The sequence below is a fragment of the Myxocyprinus asiaticus genome, chromosome 34 (genome assembly GCF_019703515.2).
Source record: "Myxocyprinus asiaticus isolate MX2 ecotype Aquarium Trade chromosome 34, UBuf_Myxa_2, whole genome shotgun sequence".
Taxonomy (NCBI): domain Eukaryota; kingdom Metazoa; phylum Chordata; class Actinopteri; order Cypriniformes; family Catostomidae; genus Myxocyprinus; species Myxocyprinus asiaticus.
The window spans coordinates 24,578,903-24,597,772 of record NC_059377.1 but is presented as its reverse complement, the minus strand read 5'-3'; the positions used below and the strand labels follow the sequence as shown (position 1 = coordinate 24,597,772).

Below are 18,870 nucleotides of genomic sequence, written 5' to 3'. Positions count from 1 at the left end.
TGCTGTTGAAAGTGTATAGGAAATATTTTCAGTTGCTATAGCTCACTCTGCTTGTTCTGTAATGTTATGTTGCTATTGTTACAAACAGCGCATTAATATCGAACGGTGATTAAAACTGACCGGAACTACCTGTGCATTCAAGGGTTTGACCTGCACGCATTCCAGCCAATCAGAATCGAATGTTTTAACAGAAGAATTAATGTTTGTGCTTTTATAAAATTATAAGCTTCACATATCTGTATTTAAACTCTCAAAAACTTGGCCCCATTCACTTCCATTGTAAGTGCCTCACTGTAACTTCAATATTTTTTAAGGAGAAACGAGTTAAATTGATTTTTTGTGGTAATTAACATTATGCCACAAATGTAGTCGACTGAGCTTAACTTGTATTTAATCCGGAATATTCCTTTATGCTGTGTATGGTTATTATAAAAGTGACAGAAGATGTTAGCTCATGTATTGTCTCAGGTGGCCCACAGCAGTTTTAGAGCACACAGTGGTTTCAAGACACTTCGACAGCCCAACCTGCAGGCCATAAAAAAAAAAAAAATAAATAAAAAAAAAAACACAACAACATAAAAACGCCTCCCACTCATGTTGAGTCATGCCCAAATCAATAAATACTCCCCATCCTAAATAGGCTATTTAAACTGCAGCACAACAGGAGAAGGGGAAGCCAATTAATTAGTGCTAAAGCCTTGCTTCCTATAGAGGATTAAAGTGCACATGGACAAAAAGAATACCTGAAGGGTAATTTGACATTGAGAAAAGTTTAAGAATTGAGCCTCAAGATTTGTTATGTGTGCAAATGTGTAAGCTACAGTTGTTCATTTGTAAGTCGCTTTGGATAAAAGTGTCTGCTAAATGACTAAATGTAAATGTTGGTAATTTATTTTGTATTACCAGTGAATCATGCTGTTACTGAAAAAAAACCTGGTCTAAATATATCCAAGTTGGATCTATAATTGGCAGCAAGCCCCTTTTTTCTTCCGCTGACTGTGCTGTGAGAAAGCCAGGAGAGAGGGTCTAGTCCTACGCTAGCTTTTAAAAGCTAGAGTAGGAAACAGAGATATGTTCAGGGATTCAAATCAGCCATTACGTTTTTTTTTTTTATTCCATTGCACACATCCCTATGAGGACTCAGCATTAATTTACAGTTTCATCCAGCAAAAAAAAATAAATAAAAAAATAATTATATATTACAGAAGATGAGAGGCGAGGAGAGAGGCACTGGGGGACTTTGGTTGTAACACATACAAAATGATAAAATATCATTCAAACGATAAGAATGTTTGTGTATTTATTTTGCGATCTTGACTTCAACTCAGTACAGCCGAATATTATTAAACCATTTAGTAATGTTTTGGACAACAGCACAGCAAATAGAAAGCAACATACAGTACTTCTGTGTGCAATATACATTTCTCTGCATTTCAGACATACGGCATCTGAAATAAAAAGTCCCACATGCACAACAGAGTTTATCATTTCTAACAAGAACATGTGGAGTCAAGCTTTTTTTTTTTTTTTAAGATAAGTCTTCCTCTTCATATTATTATTTATAACATAGTAATAACATTCCTGCACAAATGTTTTCATGAAAAAGACAACAATACTACAGTGTCTCTCTGGGATCAACCACATTTCTATAAGTGTCATAAATTACAAAAATCAATATTAATAATAACAAATTTCGACAATAAGTTGCAATGTAAAACATAGAATGAGGTGTTGGTGTAACAGGGTGGAAAAACCAGAGATGTACAGCTCGTAAAATGAGCAACAGCAACCTGTCAAAACAAGACAATTTCTGAAATTTACATGCATTTTATATAAAATAAAGTTAAACAAAGCCTCAATGTGTCAAACAGTAAAGTGCTTGATAGCAGAACAGTAAAGTCTTGATATCATTTCAAGAGAACCCATGCAACTGAATTATTACAAATTGCACATAAAGGGAATACGGACAAAACTGTTGCTTAGCCACAGCTATGTTTGAATAATTGTTGGAAGTCTTTCATTGTCGTTGTCACTGAAGTGATATTAATAACACTTTCACTACCATTTTCATTTACAGCCTTTTAATTGCCTGCATCATATGTATCCAGAGCATGCCCTGATTACATTCGTAATGAAATGTAAACAGAAGCTGCAAACATTTAAAATGGTTGATATACAACGCACAAGCTACAACACTATGCACTGGATACAGACTGAGGACAAGGAACAGTATACTTTAGGTGTGGTTTCCATGACCATTCTGTTGAGACGGGAGTAGCATTTATCTTTTTGGCCGGTCAATGTCATCGATAGCTGCGAGGAGTTTCTGTCTTGCCTTCTTGTTGATGTGAGACCCGAGGCAGACGTTGACCAGGTTAGTCAGCTGCTTCATGGAGTATTCCTGGCCAAACACAAAACAAAGCTCCTGATATAACTCTATTGGAGACTTCCTTTGCACCAAGCACTGATGTCTGACATTTTCATTAAGTAACGACAACAAAAATCATTACATTTTATTTATGAAGAATGAAAACTTTGGCTGTGCCACAAAACCTAGTGAGGTACCTACCTAGGGAGCATTTCTGAGCATCACAACCACGTTTTGAGTGTACAGTAAGCAGCTAACTATGTTTTAAGACACAGCTGGATTTTTCTAATTAATCAATGCCGATAACTGCTTTTGGAACTATCGACATTAGCAAAAATAAACACAGATAGAGGGCATCTAGAGGATAAATAAAAACAATCACCTCCTTGTGGAGAATTGTTATGACACTTAAGATTAATGCTAATTAGTAACAACTTTGACAGAGAAGCTAATGTACGCTTACACATTGTCATTACAAGTAGTCATGGCACAATTAATACAAATTTTAATAGTAAGTGGTAGGGATGTGCCCGAAGCCAAATACCTTATTCGTAAAGGCACGAATAATGACTTTAAAACGAATAACGGATTAATCCAAATAATATACAAAATATATTTATATGACTGAATATCCAAAAAGCACAAGGATAAAGAGTCATTTTAAATAAACATCCAAAATAACATCGAATTATGAATCTGTGCAGCAAATATTTCTTACGTGTAAACCTTATGAATGAAAATGTGCACGATGTGATTTCAGACTGGATGGGTGCGGTCTTAACTCCGTTTGTAGTTTCTGTTAATTGTGCGGGTCTGGAGCTTGTCAAGTGTAACGTTAATTAAGATACGACATCATATACACTTTCCACTTGAAATGTCTATGTTAATGTATCACATGATTCACACGTGATTCTCATGTATTTATTTATAGCCTAAAGCTGAGCACGATGTTAAATTCCTGACCTGAAGTGATTTAACGTCAGAGCTTGTCTTTCCATCTCTTAAAGTTGACCACATTTATATCCACATGAGCGATTAAGCTTATTAACTGGTTAAGACTTTATTCTGGAAAAAAAAAAAAAAGTTAAAATGCTCCATAAAGTGTTCATCTATTAGGAATATTCCTCCTTATGTAAAACGAAGAAACTGAAACATGCTCAGTCTTTTTTTCTTCTTCTTCTTCTTCTTCTTCTTTAAACTGTGCTAAATTTGAAAATGTTAAGTGTTCTTGAACTCTGGTAAGGCGCTATATAAATTTAACATAATTATTATTATTATTATTATTACAAACCCAATTCTTAAAAAGTTGGGAGAGTATGAAAAATGCTAATAAAATGAGTGATTTGTGAATTATAATCACCCTTTGCTATATTGAAACCACTACAGCTAAACATTATATTATGTTTAACCTTGTGAATTTTTTTAATGTACAGTAATTTCAAATCAGATGATTGCAACACACTCCAAAAAGTTGGGACAGCCGAGAGTTTACCACTGTGAAACATCACCATTTCTTCTAATAACACTTATTAAGCATTTGGGCACTGAACACACAAGTTTGTTAAGTTTAAAAAGTGGAATTTTCCCCCATTCATCCATTATGTAGCTCTTCAGCTGCACAATTGTACGGGGCCTTCGTTGCCGTATTGTGTGCTTTATAATGCACCACATATGCTCAATCTGAGATGGTCAGGACTGCAGTCAGGCCAGTCTAGCACCCGCACTCTCTGCTTATCAGCCAGTATGTGGTTTGAAGTTGTCCTGCTGGAAAATGCAGGGATGTCCCTGGAAAAGATGGTGCTGGATGGCAGTATATGGTGCTCCAAAATTTGTACATATCTGTCTGCATTAATTGTGCCCTCACAGATGTGCGAGTTACCCATGCCACGGGCACTGACACACCCCTGGCCCATACAGACACTGGCTTTTGAACCTGCTGCTGATAACAGGTTAGATGGCCCTTTTCCTCTTTGGCCCGGAGAACACGACAGCTGTGTTTTTCAAAAACTTTTTGAAATGTGGACTCTTCGGACCACAAAACATGGTTCCACTGTTCTACTTTCCATCTAAGAGGAGACCGAGCCCAGAGAAGTCGGCAGCGCTTCTGGAAGGTGTTGATGTAGGGCTTCTGCTTTGCATAGTAAAGTCTTAACTTGCATCCGTGGATGCAGCAGCAAGAGGTGTTGACTAACAAAGGTTTACTAAAGTAATCCCAAGCACATGTTCATGATAACTATTACAGGTGAATGATGTTTTTTAAGACAAAGACATTCAGAAATGGTTTTTTCTTGCCTTTTACGCACCAATAATTGACCAGATTCCTTGAATCTTTAAACTATATTATGCACTGTAGAGGGTGAAATGCCAAAAATCCTTCCAATTTGTCTTTGGGGAACATTGTTCTCAAAGTGCTGGATTATTTGCTGAAGCATCTGTTGGCAAATTGACAAGTCCTGAAAATCCTTGCTCTTGAAGGACTAGGCTGTTTTTGGAGGCTCCTTATACAGTATACAGTATTATGACACAATTGCCTCACCTGTTTAACATCTCCTGTTTCACATTACCTTGTTATTTTTACTCATCAAATTGTTATTGTGTTATTATGTAAATTGCCCCTGTCTCGACTTTTTTGGAGCGTGTTACAATCATCTGATTTGAAATTACTGTACATAAAAAAAAAAAAGACGAAGAAATTTACAAGGTAAAACATCATAAAATGTGTAGTTGTAGTGCTTTCAATATAGCAAAGGGTGAATATAATTTACAAATCACTTCTTTTTGTCTTTATTAGCATTTTTCATACTGTCTCAACTTTTTTGGAATTGGGGTTGTATTATTATTATTTAACTAAATAAAGGTGTCCTATCGTAAACATTTCTGATAGACTTACGGGACAATGTCATTCGTCAATTTCACCTGTTTGTAGGCTATATTGATATTTGTAGGCTTTTAATGTTTGAATTTGTATTTATTATTCAATGCAAAATGTGTGCTTGACATGACACATTTTGCTTAACACCTCTTGCCTTCAGAATAATGTGGTATACATTGGTTGTAAGAGTAATGGGCATTTAATTTAGTTTTGACGCACTTCCGGTTTAAGCCCCACCCACACCCGGTTCTGTCCAAATACAGAGACAGATACAGATAATGGCTCCACTGCAAACCCCTAGTAAGTGGTTTATTAATTAATTTGTTTTTTATTGGTTACCACACTACAGAATTGCAGTATGTTTGCAGACAAGATTGGGAGCATGCTAACATTAGCAGCACATCAAAAGACATCATATTTAACCCAAGTTGTAAGATTGCAGTCTGAATTTAACGTATTGAGTTAAAGGAATAGTTCACCCAAAAATGATAATTCTCTCATCACTTACTCGCCCTTATGCCGTCTCAAACTCATATAACTTTTTTTTTTCTTCTGTGGAACACAAACGAAGATATTTTGGAGATATGATGTGAATATATCCATACAATACAAGTCAATGGGGTCCAACACTTCCACTGTCAAAGCATAAATGTAATCCATATGAGTCATGTGGATTAATCCATGTCTTTTGAAGCGATATGTTCGGTTTTGGGTGAGAACAGACTGAAATGTAACTTCTTTTTTACTATAAATCTTACCATCTTTAGTCTCCTAGAAGCAATCATGATTTGAAGCTAGATTACAGAGAAAGAAAGTCATATGAGATTGAGACGGCATAAGGGTGAGTAAATGATGAGAGAATCATCATTTTTGGGTGAACTATTCCTCTAAAAGAGCCAGGTACCATGAAATAAAACAAAGTGTATACGTATTTTTAACAGTGTAGTAAGATTTACAAACGAATGACTCCTATGAGCTGATTCTTTTGATGAATTGTCAAAAAACAAACTCCCATGTTATTGTTTTGTATCATTTACTCAATCAGTCAGAGCAATTACTGAATGAACATCTGATTAACTTACTGAGCAGCAACTCATCATAACTTTCATTCATGTCCAAATTTAAATTAACGGAGAACTATTACCGCGTTATGTGTACTTAACTCTCTAAACACCACTAAATAAGTAATTATTTCATTTCATAAAATTAGATTTGTAAGACTTAAATCTGTATAATTACTGACTGGTTATTCATATAGCAATTGCAGGCCTAGTTGAAGTTACACTTCAAGTATGTACACGTCAAAATTTTCATTCAATAAACCAATTTTAAGAAGCTTTTTCCTATCTTAGTTATCAGTATTTACAAAATCCATTATCGGTTGACCTCTAGAATCATCACCGTTTATTATCTTTGAACAATCTGCCAACATTTTGGCCTGTTGCCAGGTCTTACCCTGTGGTTCTTGATAAACTGCTCCATGTCATTCTCAGTTAGGTAGTATGCCTTGATATAGGTCTCCACAAACTCCTTATCTGGAATTGGTCTGAGGTCTGTGAGCTTCTCTAGCTTCATCAGGAACTGCTGGAAGTCCAGCTGCATCAGCGCACGTCCTTCATTACTGCATTTCTTCACATTAGCATAGCTGGCAGACAGCAGAGGAGAGGAGAGGAGAGGTGAGGTGAGGTGATGGTGGTTCAGACAGACACAGGGCATTCATTATCTGTTGAAAGCTTATGGTACATTCATTGTGGGAGCAGTCCTCTAGAGCAACTTGAGGCTAAGTGTGTTGCTCAAGGGCACAGTGGCGGTTGTAACTCTTCAGTTCATGAGTCCTTGTGCCCTACCACTTATCGAATATGCAACCTTCATGTTATTAGCCCAGCTCCCTAATCACCATGGTTCCATTACACAAATGTAAAGAGGAATAAATCAATAGATGGACGGATGGATGGACAGAATGTTAGAATGTTAAAATTCCAAAATATAGGGGAAAATATGAGTTTATGAAAACACTTGATAAGCATATACTGTATGCTCCAAATGTATATTTGGATTTCAGCTCAAATAATATTGACAGAGACAGACTGTGGGTTATGAGGCTTAAAGCCAAAAGACAACCCATCTTTGACTGGTAAGAGACACCAAATGCTGAGAGCCATTTTAGGTCACTTTTCATTTGTACAGTTTGCCACCGTTTCATTTGTACAGCTTGTGGGGTTCGGTTACAGACATGGGGCCTGAGCATCCATCACAACTGCCGATTTACGGTGCAGCTGCATCCAAGCCAAACACGTAGCCATGCAGAGTTCAACACTGTTGACACCCCTGTTTACTTTTGGGCTGAAAGAGGTATAATTGCTTTCTGTGAGGGGAAAGATATCCAGTGTGTCGAGTTTGCTCATGTCCTTTTCTCTTTCCCTGCTTTATGCCTTCTTCCCTGTCACATTCTGCTTGATGGGCGGTGGTGATTTGGAACGTAACTCAGCACTGCTCTGGTGGACTCTACTCACTGAAAGAGCACATAAAATTGACATTCAAGCTGTATGAAAACACAAACAAAGTTCTCCTGTTTGTAAAGCCACTTAGGCAGAATGGCTACCACTGCAATGCTGTCTGAACACATGTTCTGATGACAGTAGGTCTACAGCTAGAGACAAAGACAGTCAGGTAGAGTTAATTTAATTGAAAAAGAATTTGATGTTTCAGAATTCTCTCTGTCGTTTATCTATCTGTCGGCTTCATCACCTAGGATGGTGGAAATTTTCTCATCATTTAACAACCTCTTGCAACTCAAAATGCCGTGGAAGCTGTCTAATGATGAGAATCATCCTGATCGCTAAGGGTCACTTTACTTCCCTGATGTTGTACATTTTTGTGCATTTTGGAGCAAAACAGGCCAAGCAGAGAAAGCAGATAGAATGACATTGTAACATTGTGGGATAAATCCATACAGCAGTGTCTTTAGTATGTCCTGATTGCTTTAAATCGACACTTTTCACTATCGGGCGAGTACGAGCCAGAGCTGTCAACCCAGTTGGCATTGTTTGGCCCAAGGGTAAACGGTGGACCAAAGGCCATTGGCCCCAAGAAAGTTGAAGCCCCAGATGTGACAGTGGGAATGCAACTGGCCCTGGCACGCACTAGCACGCCCTCAAATGGCCTGACAGTGGAAACGTGGCTAATTAAGTCATCATACAGCGTGTTGCATCCCACACATTGGCAAGAACAGCCTGTGTTCCTGTTTCACATGCCCGTTAGAAGTTTCTCATTGCAGAATCACATTAAAACAGCCTTGCATTGCCATCTTTTAGACAGGAGGACACCAGGCTTATGTGAATCTCAATTTGTAGAGAAACACTGGACACATTTGACTTCACATTGGCAGCAAAATGCTTTTGTGCTATGAAAAATCTGAGGAAAATAGTCATAAAAATAAAGAGCCAAGGAAATTAGCCAAGGTGAGAAATTATATGACATAACCTTATGATTTGTTGTTTTAATATTTATTTATGAACTAAAAGATATGTGGCAAATTGCAGTTTGCCCCTATTGTTGAATTTTTTTTTATTTTTATTTTTTTAAATAAGACGCTAATTTCATGATGGTCGTTTTTTATTTTATTTTTTTATGGAAAAGCAGCTATAAAGAAACAAACGTTTATCGTTCATTTTACTTGATTGTGTCATTATGAGCCTATATCGCATTATTATGCATAGTCCATCGCGTTTACAGCGCAAAATAAACACCAAAATGAGATGACTGGATTTTTTTCCAACTTGCCTGGCAAACTTTATCACTCCCGGACATGTTGGCTGGCACTAAAATTTCTTAGCAAAAACTCTGCAATTTAATACACTTTAACAAACCCTGCTACAGCCTAGCTAGAATTAAAGAATGCAAACTGCATTTGGAATCAAATTTAAATAACATAATATGATTGAAGCACTTAATTCACCAGAAACTGCAGCACTATCTGCAGATTTTGAAGCACTTATGACCAATGTCACTTTCTTCAGCTGATGGCAATTGGCTACCACTGGATGTATTTCCCCAGTTGTTTGAATAAAGCCGATAATTTCCAAACTTTCAGACACTCTTACTGCTTGTTCTGCTCTCAATCAATCCTGTGTTGAATGAATTGAAAACGCCCGCTTATCTCTGCTCACTCCATGCCAGTCGACAAATAGTGTAAATATTAGACAAGTAGAATAGCTAGCTCATGTTCCAGGCTGACAGCTCTAGCTAGACGTAGCCAATCTCTTTAACAGCCTACCCTCTCAATCCAAGTTGTGCACATTGTTACCCTAAAACAAGTGGCCCTTGACTTTGCGATGCAGGTATATAGCTGAATCCTTCCAGGAGGTGTTTACCAATTTATACTGGGCCATGCCTCTATAGAAAGTTTATTTTGTCTTGGCCTTCCTAGTTCTGAGTGTACTGCTTTTGTTTCGGTGATGAGTCTTCAGGTCGGCATAATAGCTGCGTTTCCACTATCAGCCAAATGAGGGTATGCTAGTGGGTACCAGGGCTAGTTGTGTTCCTACTATCACTTCCCGGGGCTTCATCTTGCCTCCTAGGGGCTTCCTCGGGACCAACCGCCAAGCGCCCTGGCATGCCGATTACCCTTGGGACTAAGAAGGCCAACTGGGGATTGAGGTGGTGTCAATATCAAAGGCTGAGTTTTGCTCAGGTCAGAGGTTTCAGCACCAAGATACTCATTCCCAATCTTTCATATCTAACTACCAAATAAAATAAAATGCAGACACAGTACAAATCCATTTACATTTATGCATTTGGCAGACACTTTTATCCAAAGCGACTTACAGTGTACTTATTAAAGGGACAATACCCCCAGAGCAACCTGGAGTTAAGTGCCTTGCTCATGGACACAATGGTGGTGGCTCTGGGGATCGAATCAGCAACCTTCTGATGACCAGTTATGTGCTTTAGCCCACTACACCACCACCACTCCTGCTGTAAAATCAGTGTTCATTTCAAATGCTTGCTAGTATCCAGAGTCTGATACCTCAGTTTGAGCTTCCCTTTTGCTTGTAAAACGGGCGAGGTGTGTGATGTTGGCACCAGGGCGGCGTATTAAGGGCGTGTTTTAGGGCATCGCTGGGGGGGCTATTGGCCTGATGGTGGAAATGCAGATTGATTTTGGTCTCAAGGCTACTGGCCCCAGCTGACCAGTTTATAGCCCTGGCATGCATTGGCTCCAATAGTGGAAAAGTGGCTAATGTGATTTGGTCTAGTCAGACATGTTCCTCAAACAACATCCTTTGTTGGTCTTAGAATAACTTTCCCTCAGCCTAACTATACCTTTCCCCTTAAAATCAGATGGAAACATTCTCAACCGATCAGAGTTTCTCAACTTTTTTTAATTACATATCTGGAAAATTAGATTCTTAAGAAAAACAAATTTGACTATTTAATCACTTTTATTGATTCTGTAATAAGAACTGTAAATAATTTGGGAACCCATTCATCGGCACTCCTGTATAATGAGTGTTGTGCTGTGTGTCGTGAAATACAGTAGCATGTCAAAATCTGCCATTACAATTTTTACATTAACCATCTCATGTCTGATTAAAAACCTCTGAGAACCTCTGCTCTTACCTCAGCCCTACACCTAATCCAATCCCTAACCCCAGTTCTAAAATCGGATTGGTTCATTGAAATATTATTCCAGGACCAACAAGGATGTTAATCCAGTAACATGTCCTACTTGGGTAAACTGCTTGAAACCCTCAGGGTGTATGACCTTCTGTCTTAAGTGTGTTCATGTATTGTTAGGATTGAAAAAGACAGGAACATTGTGCTTGTTGAACATTCTCTTGAGTTTCTCAGATATTAGAGGAACATCTGGGATGACAATATAATTCCATCTGTGCTGTTGTCCCCCTCAGTCAATCTTGTGTCGCCACAAGTCTTTTCAGATGTTTGAACAAAAGCCTGCTCACCATCTCTGGATAGTGCAATTCCTTTTTCATGCTTTCATGAGATACTGTACATAAATGAATAATGAATTGGTTTAAATAGCTAGTAAAATTGTATTTCTGACTTCCTGATTTATACAGTGATGCTTTTAGCTATACAATGAAAAACCTGTGAAGTCAAAAGGCTTTAAGACTGATGTGAAAAATGCTCCCAGCAGATCTCCATGCCCCCCCCCCCCCCCCCCATATTCCAAGTGATAAGGGTTTATATCCCTCAAAATAATCAACGTCAGCCAGCCAAGCCATAATTGAAAACACCAAAAATCTCTCTGCCCATTCTGCTATAAACAAGTAATAAAAGAACTCTGTGAATTAAGCAGATGACTGAAGAACAGGAAAAACTAAAACCTTCATTTCAGTTTGCTGTTCATGTACGCATGGCTGTGCTTTAAAAGGACGCGAGCAATACATTTGCCTTTTTGTGTCTGCTTTAAAAGTAAATGTATTTTTAGAGAAAACAAAAATCTGCTTTCAACAAGTCAGGTTTTCAGGACAGAACAAATGCTTTTGATGTCACTTACAGGTGTCCTCAGAAAGTTTAAAGCATTTTCTTCCATTTCTGCAGAAGAAATTCTATGTTACAGTATTAAGATAAGGGGTATGCAAGCTTTTTCAGTGCCAAGGACCCTTTGGTGGATAGAGAGACAGAACAGGCTACATTAAGTGTTGTCCTGACCTACAAATATCGTGTACTTACAGTACATGCTAATGTCTTTAAATACTTTATTATGATGCATACATTGCAAAGCCATTAAAATAATCATTATTGATGTACAAAGTGATATGCTTATACATTACCTTTGGTCCCACTTTATATTAGGTGTCTTTATCGACTATGTACTAACATTAAAATACATACAATACAATGTATTTACCTAGTAACTATGTGTTGTTCTGCAAAATTCTCTCGAGTCACATTTGCTGCTACTGATGTTGAGGTATGTGTTAGGTTTAGGGGTAGGGTTAGGGGTTAGGGTTTAGGATAAGAGTTGGGATAGGGTTAGGTTTAGGGTTAGAGGTAAGGTAAACAGTTTAACTACAGTTGTCATTAAATGCAGGATAAAATGCAAGTACAATGAAACAACACGTATGCACATAGTAAGTCCATTGCATCAAATGCTTAAGTTCATAGTAGTTAAAGACACCTGATATAAAGCAGAACCTTACTTTTTAAGTAATGATATATTTTAATGTGGAAGAGACAATTAAACATATAACTGTATTTTAAAATTAAAATTCTGAGATCAGCAATAAATAGTGAACCCTCTTTTTAAGACCTCTGAATTAGATATTAGACTTCCATGTAAAAAAATAACTTATCCTCTTTCTGAAACAAACTGCAATTATTTTGGGTGAGAAAAATATATTATCATTTAGAGTGATCAAGTTAGCAGTTTCATGTTCATGTCGAATACACTTGTGTTCAGTTGCTTGCTAGAACCACAAAAATCAATCATGCATTCATGAAGACCAAAGATCTGCCTCAAGAGCATTAAGAAGAAAGGAGAAGGTCATAAAAAAGTAGCAAAGCTTTTAACCTTTCAAGTCCATTGAAACAAAATAGAAAAAGAACAACGACTAAGGTCAGCCCATCCTACAAAATTGAGCAGCCGGTCAAAATGGGCATTTGTAACAGAAGTGACCAAGAAGCCAGCTACTACACAGAATTACAGAGCTCTTTGGCTGGAATTGGAAAAACTGCCCAGACGCCAAAAAACTCTTCAGCACTTCACAGATTCAGACTCTTTGGGAGAATGACCTTGAGAAGGCCAACATTAAGTCATGGAGAAGCCATGTGACCAAACATGATACCTTTTGGTAAAAAAATGTGTGGTCTGATGAGACTAAACTCAAGCTCTTTGGCCTTAAAGCAAAGTGCTATGTTTGGCACAAACCAAAGCCTAATACCTATGTAACACCATCCTTACAGTCAAGCATGGTGGTGGCACTGCCATGCTTAAGAGTTGCTTTTCAACAGGAGCAACTTGAAAACTTTTCCGTAATATGGATGAAGCCAAATATAAGCAAATGTAGAAGAACCTGGGGGTGAATACTTTTGAAAATGTAAAATTGTAGTGGAGATATGAATGTTCTTGGAAAAATGGATGAATGAATTTAATTTACAAGAAAGATTTGCAAATGTAACTTTCTTTGTAGAAATTCCACTAAAACCACCATTTGCAGCAGTATTGACAAAGTAATATGAGTCCCTTAAGTCTGGTCATTGCTGCAGAACCCTGTGGACCTGGGAATTAATCCATATGAGATCCAACTGCTCCTGTAAGCTATTTTCATTGTTTAGAAAAGGTCTGTGTGGTTTGTAATGGCTGATATTCCAACTAAAGTTTTCTGTGGTTGGAAATGTATCTGAGAGCAGGTGGTCCTATATACATCCACACCCATTTGGTGTTCAGTTGAATTGCCCACTTACCCCTCGACTAATGTCCTGTTGGCCAGACGGATGCAGTGCTCCCATAAGACATTGGACACAGGCAGCGGAATCCGAACTATTTTCGACACATCTCCCAATCTCTGGTTAAACTTCTCAAACTCCTATAGAAAACAATTGAATAAATGTGTTAGGCAGTCCACATCATGATGATCTGTTAAAATTGGCACAATTTCTAAAGAGCCAATAAACATTTTGGGGAGAATTCACTAAATAGTTAAATTACTGTGTTTTTCCAGCGCAAAACTAGCATCTTATTCACTAACCACAACAATACAGTTTAAAGGGATAGTTCACCCAAAAATGAAAATTCTCTCATCATTTACTCATCCTAATGCCATCCCAGATGCGTATGAATTTTTTTCTTCTGCTGTACACAAAGATTTTTAGAATAATATCTCAGCTCTGTAGGTCCATACAATGCAAGTGAATGGTGGCCGGAACTTTGAAGGCCAAAAAAGCACATAAAGGCAGCAAAATAGTAGTCCATATGACTGCAGTTTAAATCCATGCCTTCGGAACATATATAAGTGTGGGTGATAAACAGATCAATATTTAAGTCCTTTTTTTTTTTTTTTTTACTATAAATCTCCACTTTCACATTCTGAGTGTATGTGGAGGAGAATTTATAGTAAAAAAAAAAAAAAAAACTTAAATATTGATCAGTTTTTCACCCACACCTATCATATCGCTTCTGATGATACAGATACTACTGGAGTCTTATGGATTACATTTATGCTATGTTTAAATGCTTTTTGGACCTTCAAAGTTCTGGTCACCATTCACTTTGGACCTACAGAGCTGATATATTCTAAAATATTCTTTGATTGTGTACATCAGAAGAAAGTAAGCCATACACATCTAGAATGGCATGAGTGTGAGTAAATGATGAGAGAATTCTCATTTTTGAGCGAGCTATTCCTTTAAACAGGTGCTAAATGCGCTAATATAGCGTTGTGCCATATTCAAATTAAGTCACTGTCATTCTTTTCAACGCAAACACACCTCTCTTAGTTGATTAGGCTTATTATAGAATGTGGTTTATTCACAAAACTCAGCGCTATTTGACTGACACAATTAACCGTGCGCAGTTACCGTTTGCTGAAAGCCAATTGTTATTAAAAAGAGATGTTTGCATATATTTTGTAGTGATCGTGAGAGCAGTGATTCGTCAAATGATGATTAAATGATGGAGAAGAGCATTATAACCAGCCATATATGCAGACGTGTGGTGTAGTCAAGCACACTTTTGGCATTTTAAAGAGACTGCGCATGCACCTGGAATTATTTGCATGAATTAGTGGATCCACAAGGTGGCAATACTCACATTTGAGCCGCTGCTGTCACAAAAAAACGCTAGAAGACATAATCACTGTAAATAACAGGAGACAAAGCTAAAAACAACAACGGTTAATATGCACGTCTAGAGCACGTGTGTGAGAAGGTCAGGAGATACCTGCATTTGTATAACTTGAGTCTGAAGGAATATAAAGACATCTTTATGGGTCTAAACTCATGAAGATAAATTGTCCGGCGTCTCATAACAGTCGTAGCACGCATATGCCAAACGCCTGTATAAGCGCACCGTCAAATGGAGTATACTTTAACAGGCTCGCTTTCAACTGTACGCAGATGCTGAGCGTTCGTGTCAAAATCTAAGTATACTTTGGGCATAAGTGAACTTCCTCCATTTTGTTCAAATCTGTATAGTGCCCTCCCTAGTTTGTTGTGCTTGCTGTTAACCATATTTCAATACATAACCTCAAGTTGTACATAGTGGTTTTGGAAACATCTGGATGAGCGGTAAAAAACGGACTAGAAATAGTCTTATTTTAGCATGTTGCAGAAATCCAGAAATCCCAACAAAGGTGTAAATTAAATTGGAATTAAAAGAGTGTAGACAACAATGGCTATAAATGTTCACTGGTGCCATATTGGCACCAGTAAACCAACAGGATCTGCAACAATCCCAAGGTACTGTCTGCAAGTCCCTGCAGTGCAGATGTCCAGATAAAGCCATGCCACGTACAAAACCCTGTACTGTATAAGCCAGCTGCTCTCTGAGGTGTTGATTCAGCTGTGCTTAAGCCCATTTCTCTTTCACTTGTGACAGGAAAACACGCCCATAACTTTCTTAACGCACTGACATATGGCTCATTTGAGAGCCAAGGACTACATGTACTGTGCGCTTGCACCTTGAATGTTGATACCAAGCCAAAAGCACTAAAACTGCTGTGCACTTTGTCAGGGCTATTTTTCTACCTTTAATCTTCTGTCTTAATTTTAAAATATCCAGTTTATTTTACAACAAAGATATATCGTTTTAAAAAGAACAAAAGAGCTGGTCACAAGATTTGCATTGTGTTTCAGGATCCGATTATAATTTATAGTCCCTATGTGAGACAGCATTAGAATTGTTAGAAGAGTGTTTGTTAAGGCATTGCTACGCAGTTGCTAGAATGTTCTACGTGGTTGCTAGGGTGTTCTGGGAAGTTGCTAGGGCATTGTTATGCTGTCGCTAATGTGTGTGTGTTGCTATGCGTGACTAATTATTGCTATTAGCAATGTAGATAAACTCTTAAACTAGAGCAAAGAGAAAGGATGTGCATTTTTTGAAGTCTCAAAGTTTGTGTGCCTTTGTACTATTCACATGGAGGCCTAACCCACATATATCATACATCACTGAAAAGTCAGTTGAGGTGTCATCAATACTGGTTTATAAATGGCGGAAGAATCAGTCTCTTAAATCAGTCTGCACAAGAAAGCAAAACAAAAAATGTCATTTAAATTCCAGAGTTTGAGCAAGCTTTGGACTGATCTCTGAAATGAATTCCTAATAGTGAGGTGAGAATTACCTCTATGCCTCTTTTCCAACATTACCTACTGTATATATACAAATAACAACCTGCTCACACAATACATGGCAGTTAGAGACAAATAACAGTGTATTTCTGCTCTATAATGTAGGCCACTGATTGTTTTAGTAATACATATGGGTGATTAAGGGTTCGGGGAACTTTTTTGTGCCCTTGTATGGTTTTAAAGATCATAGATAAAAATTTTGAAAATTCCATATTTCCCATTACACGGGATGCATATTTAAATGCCCCCACAAGAGGCGAACACCTGGGTCGACTGTCTATTAAAGTTAGTCTAGACTTTTTTCACAGTTCTCAGCTTTATATTGCACAATTATATCACCAAACCTTGTATGCCTAATAATATAAGTATTCAGGATTGTTACTTTAGCACAGGGGTGTAAAGTAATTGAGTAAAAATACTTAAGTATAAAACTTAAGTATTATTTTGGGGGATTTGTACTTTACTCGAGTGCAATTTAAACAGAATACTTGTACTTAATTACATTTACAAAGAAATGTTTTATTTAAACTTGAAAAGTACTCATTACATTTTTGCAGATCATTTTTTTTCATCTTACTGGACTGAAGCATCTGACAAACAACAGATTGACAAACAACAGAGTGTCTGCGTGGAGTTCTGACCATCTGCAGAGGCAGAATTTCGGATCCGATTTGAGCTTCGGGTACATTAAAATATTTGTGCGATTAGACCGTATGTGACCGACCAAATGAATGTGATGTATTCATTCAAAACTATGAGCACAAAGTGAGAAACACTGACGGTTTTTGTCCAAAAATGTATTCTAAACGGCTACTACTTCTACAGATTCGACAGTTATGATCATTCACATTGCAAATATATATTTAAAAACAAAAGGCATTTGTAATTAAATGTGTACATGTCATTTATTTCTACACTTGCCTTCATATTTAAATCATATATATGAATTTCTACTCCCTATTTGCTGAATTATTATTATTGTTGTTGTTGTTAGGCGACTATTAATTATAATAATAACTTTAAAACCATCAATGATAATGATGATAATAATGGTAATAACAATAATTGAATCCGAGTAAATATTAATTATTACTTTTATTAAATTCATCCATCTGCTTAACAGCAAGGTTTGGCAGCAAACCTCAGAAAACAAATCACAAAACCAACAACATTACTAACTTTCTTCAAAGCTTCATATTAATTTATTTTTTTTATCTTTTTCTATGTCTCAAGGAGTTGGGTGCTCTGACATCGCAATTCGTGAGTGCCTTCTCCCATGCAACGAACATTGCGTGACTGTGGCAAAGTTTTTGCAAAATAAAATGATGTGGTTCATAACACGTCTCAGGGCAGTTCCGAAGTGAAATGTCCACTGTGTGGTGCTGAAAGTAAGTGAAATGTTCTCCCAAACAGATGAGGTTACGGTTAATGTTCTATCGAGATTTAAATCAACAAAACCAACCTCCCTACCCTAAACCTAACCGATAGTGTCAGAAAAAGCAAATGTGACATGAAAAACTAAATTTCTGATGCAAACACGTCATTTTGTGGTGCTTCTATGACACTTTTGGCTCACGTGTCGACTCGTGTGCTCTTAAGGACTCGTACCCCGGTCCTTTACATCACAAGTGCAAAACTCTATCAGTTGAGCTACCACACAATTTGATCACACTTAAACAAGCTTTTAAAAGTAGTAGGTTATGTAATGCAATTGTTCAGATGAGTCATGCGCTATAGTAAAAGTGTTTATTTCATAAGATAAAATTGTGTGAGGAACAGAGTGAAAAGTGTTTATGAACTGATAATCTGCCGTTTTACTCATGATTTGAGTGAAAGGGGATAAAAGTCATTGTTGTTTTAGCGCCTCTGGTAATCATTTCACCAGAAAATTGGGGTGTTACGTACAACAGGCCACATAAAAATAATTTATCAAAAATGTAGTTATTGTAACATGATTCTATGACCAGGTTGCGAACAGCACTAGGGGAGAAATATGTCGTCGGAGACAGTAAAAAAGCGACTTAAACCAATCAAATTTAATAACATCCTCTCTCCTCTCCTGATTTCATTCTAGCTAGGGAAACAGTTACTTTTTACTTTTTTAATACTTAAGTACAATTTAATGTGAATAATTCTTTACTTTCACTCATCTATGTTTTTGGCTAGATACTTGGACTTTTAATTGAGTAAAATTTTCACTCATTATCCATACTTTCACTTAAGTATAATTTATAAGTTATTTTTACACCCCTGCATTAGCAGGAACAACTGTAGTAAATTGATTGCGTACTTCATATAAATTAGGACATATAGCTAT

The 18,870-nt window shown here is 37.2% G+C and overlaps 1 protein-coding gene across 3 annotated transcripts in view; it reads right to left on the bottom strand.

Moving 5' to 3' along the window:
* Positions 1–1,095: 1,095 nt before the first annotated feature.
* LOC127425293 (syndetin) overlaps positions 1,096–18,870 on the bottom strand; it is a 217,980-nt gene continuing 200,205 nt past the window's right edge. For all 3 annotated transcript variants that reach the window (XM_051671084.1, XM_051671085.1, XM_051671087.1), the window contains 3 exons: positions 13,674–13,795; positions 6,696–6,885; positions 1,096–2,401 (listed from right to left, as the gene is read on the bottom strand). In XM_051671084.1, the coding sequence (XP_051527044.1) occupies positions 2,282–2,401; positions 6,696–6,885; positions 13,674–13,795 (432 nt within the window). In that variant the 3' untranslated portion in view covers positions 1,096–2,281. The remainder of the gene's footprint in view (positions 2,402–6,695; positions 6,886–13,673; positions 13,796–18,870) is intronic.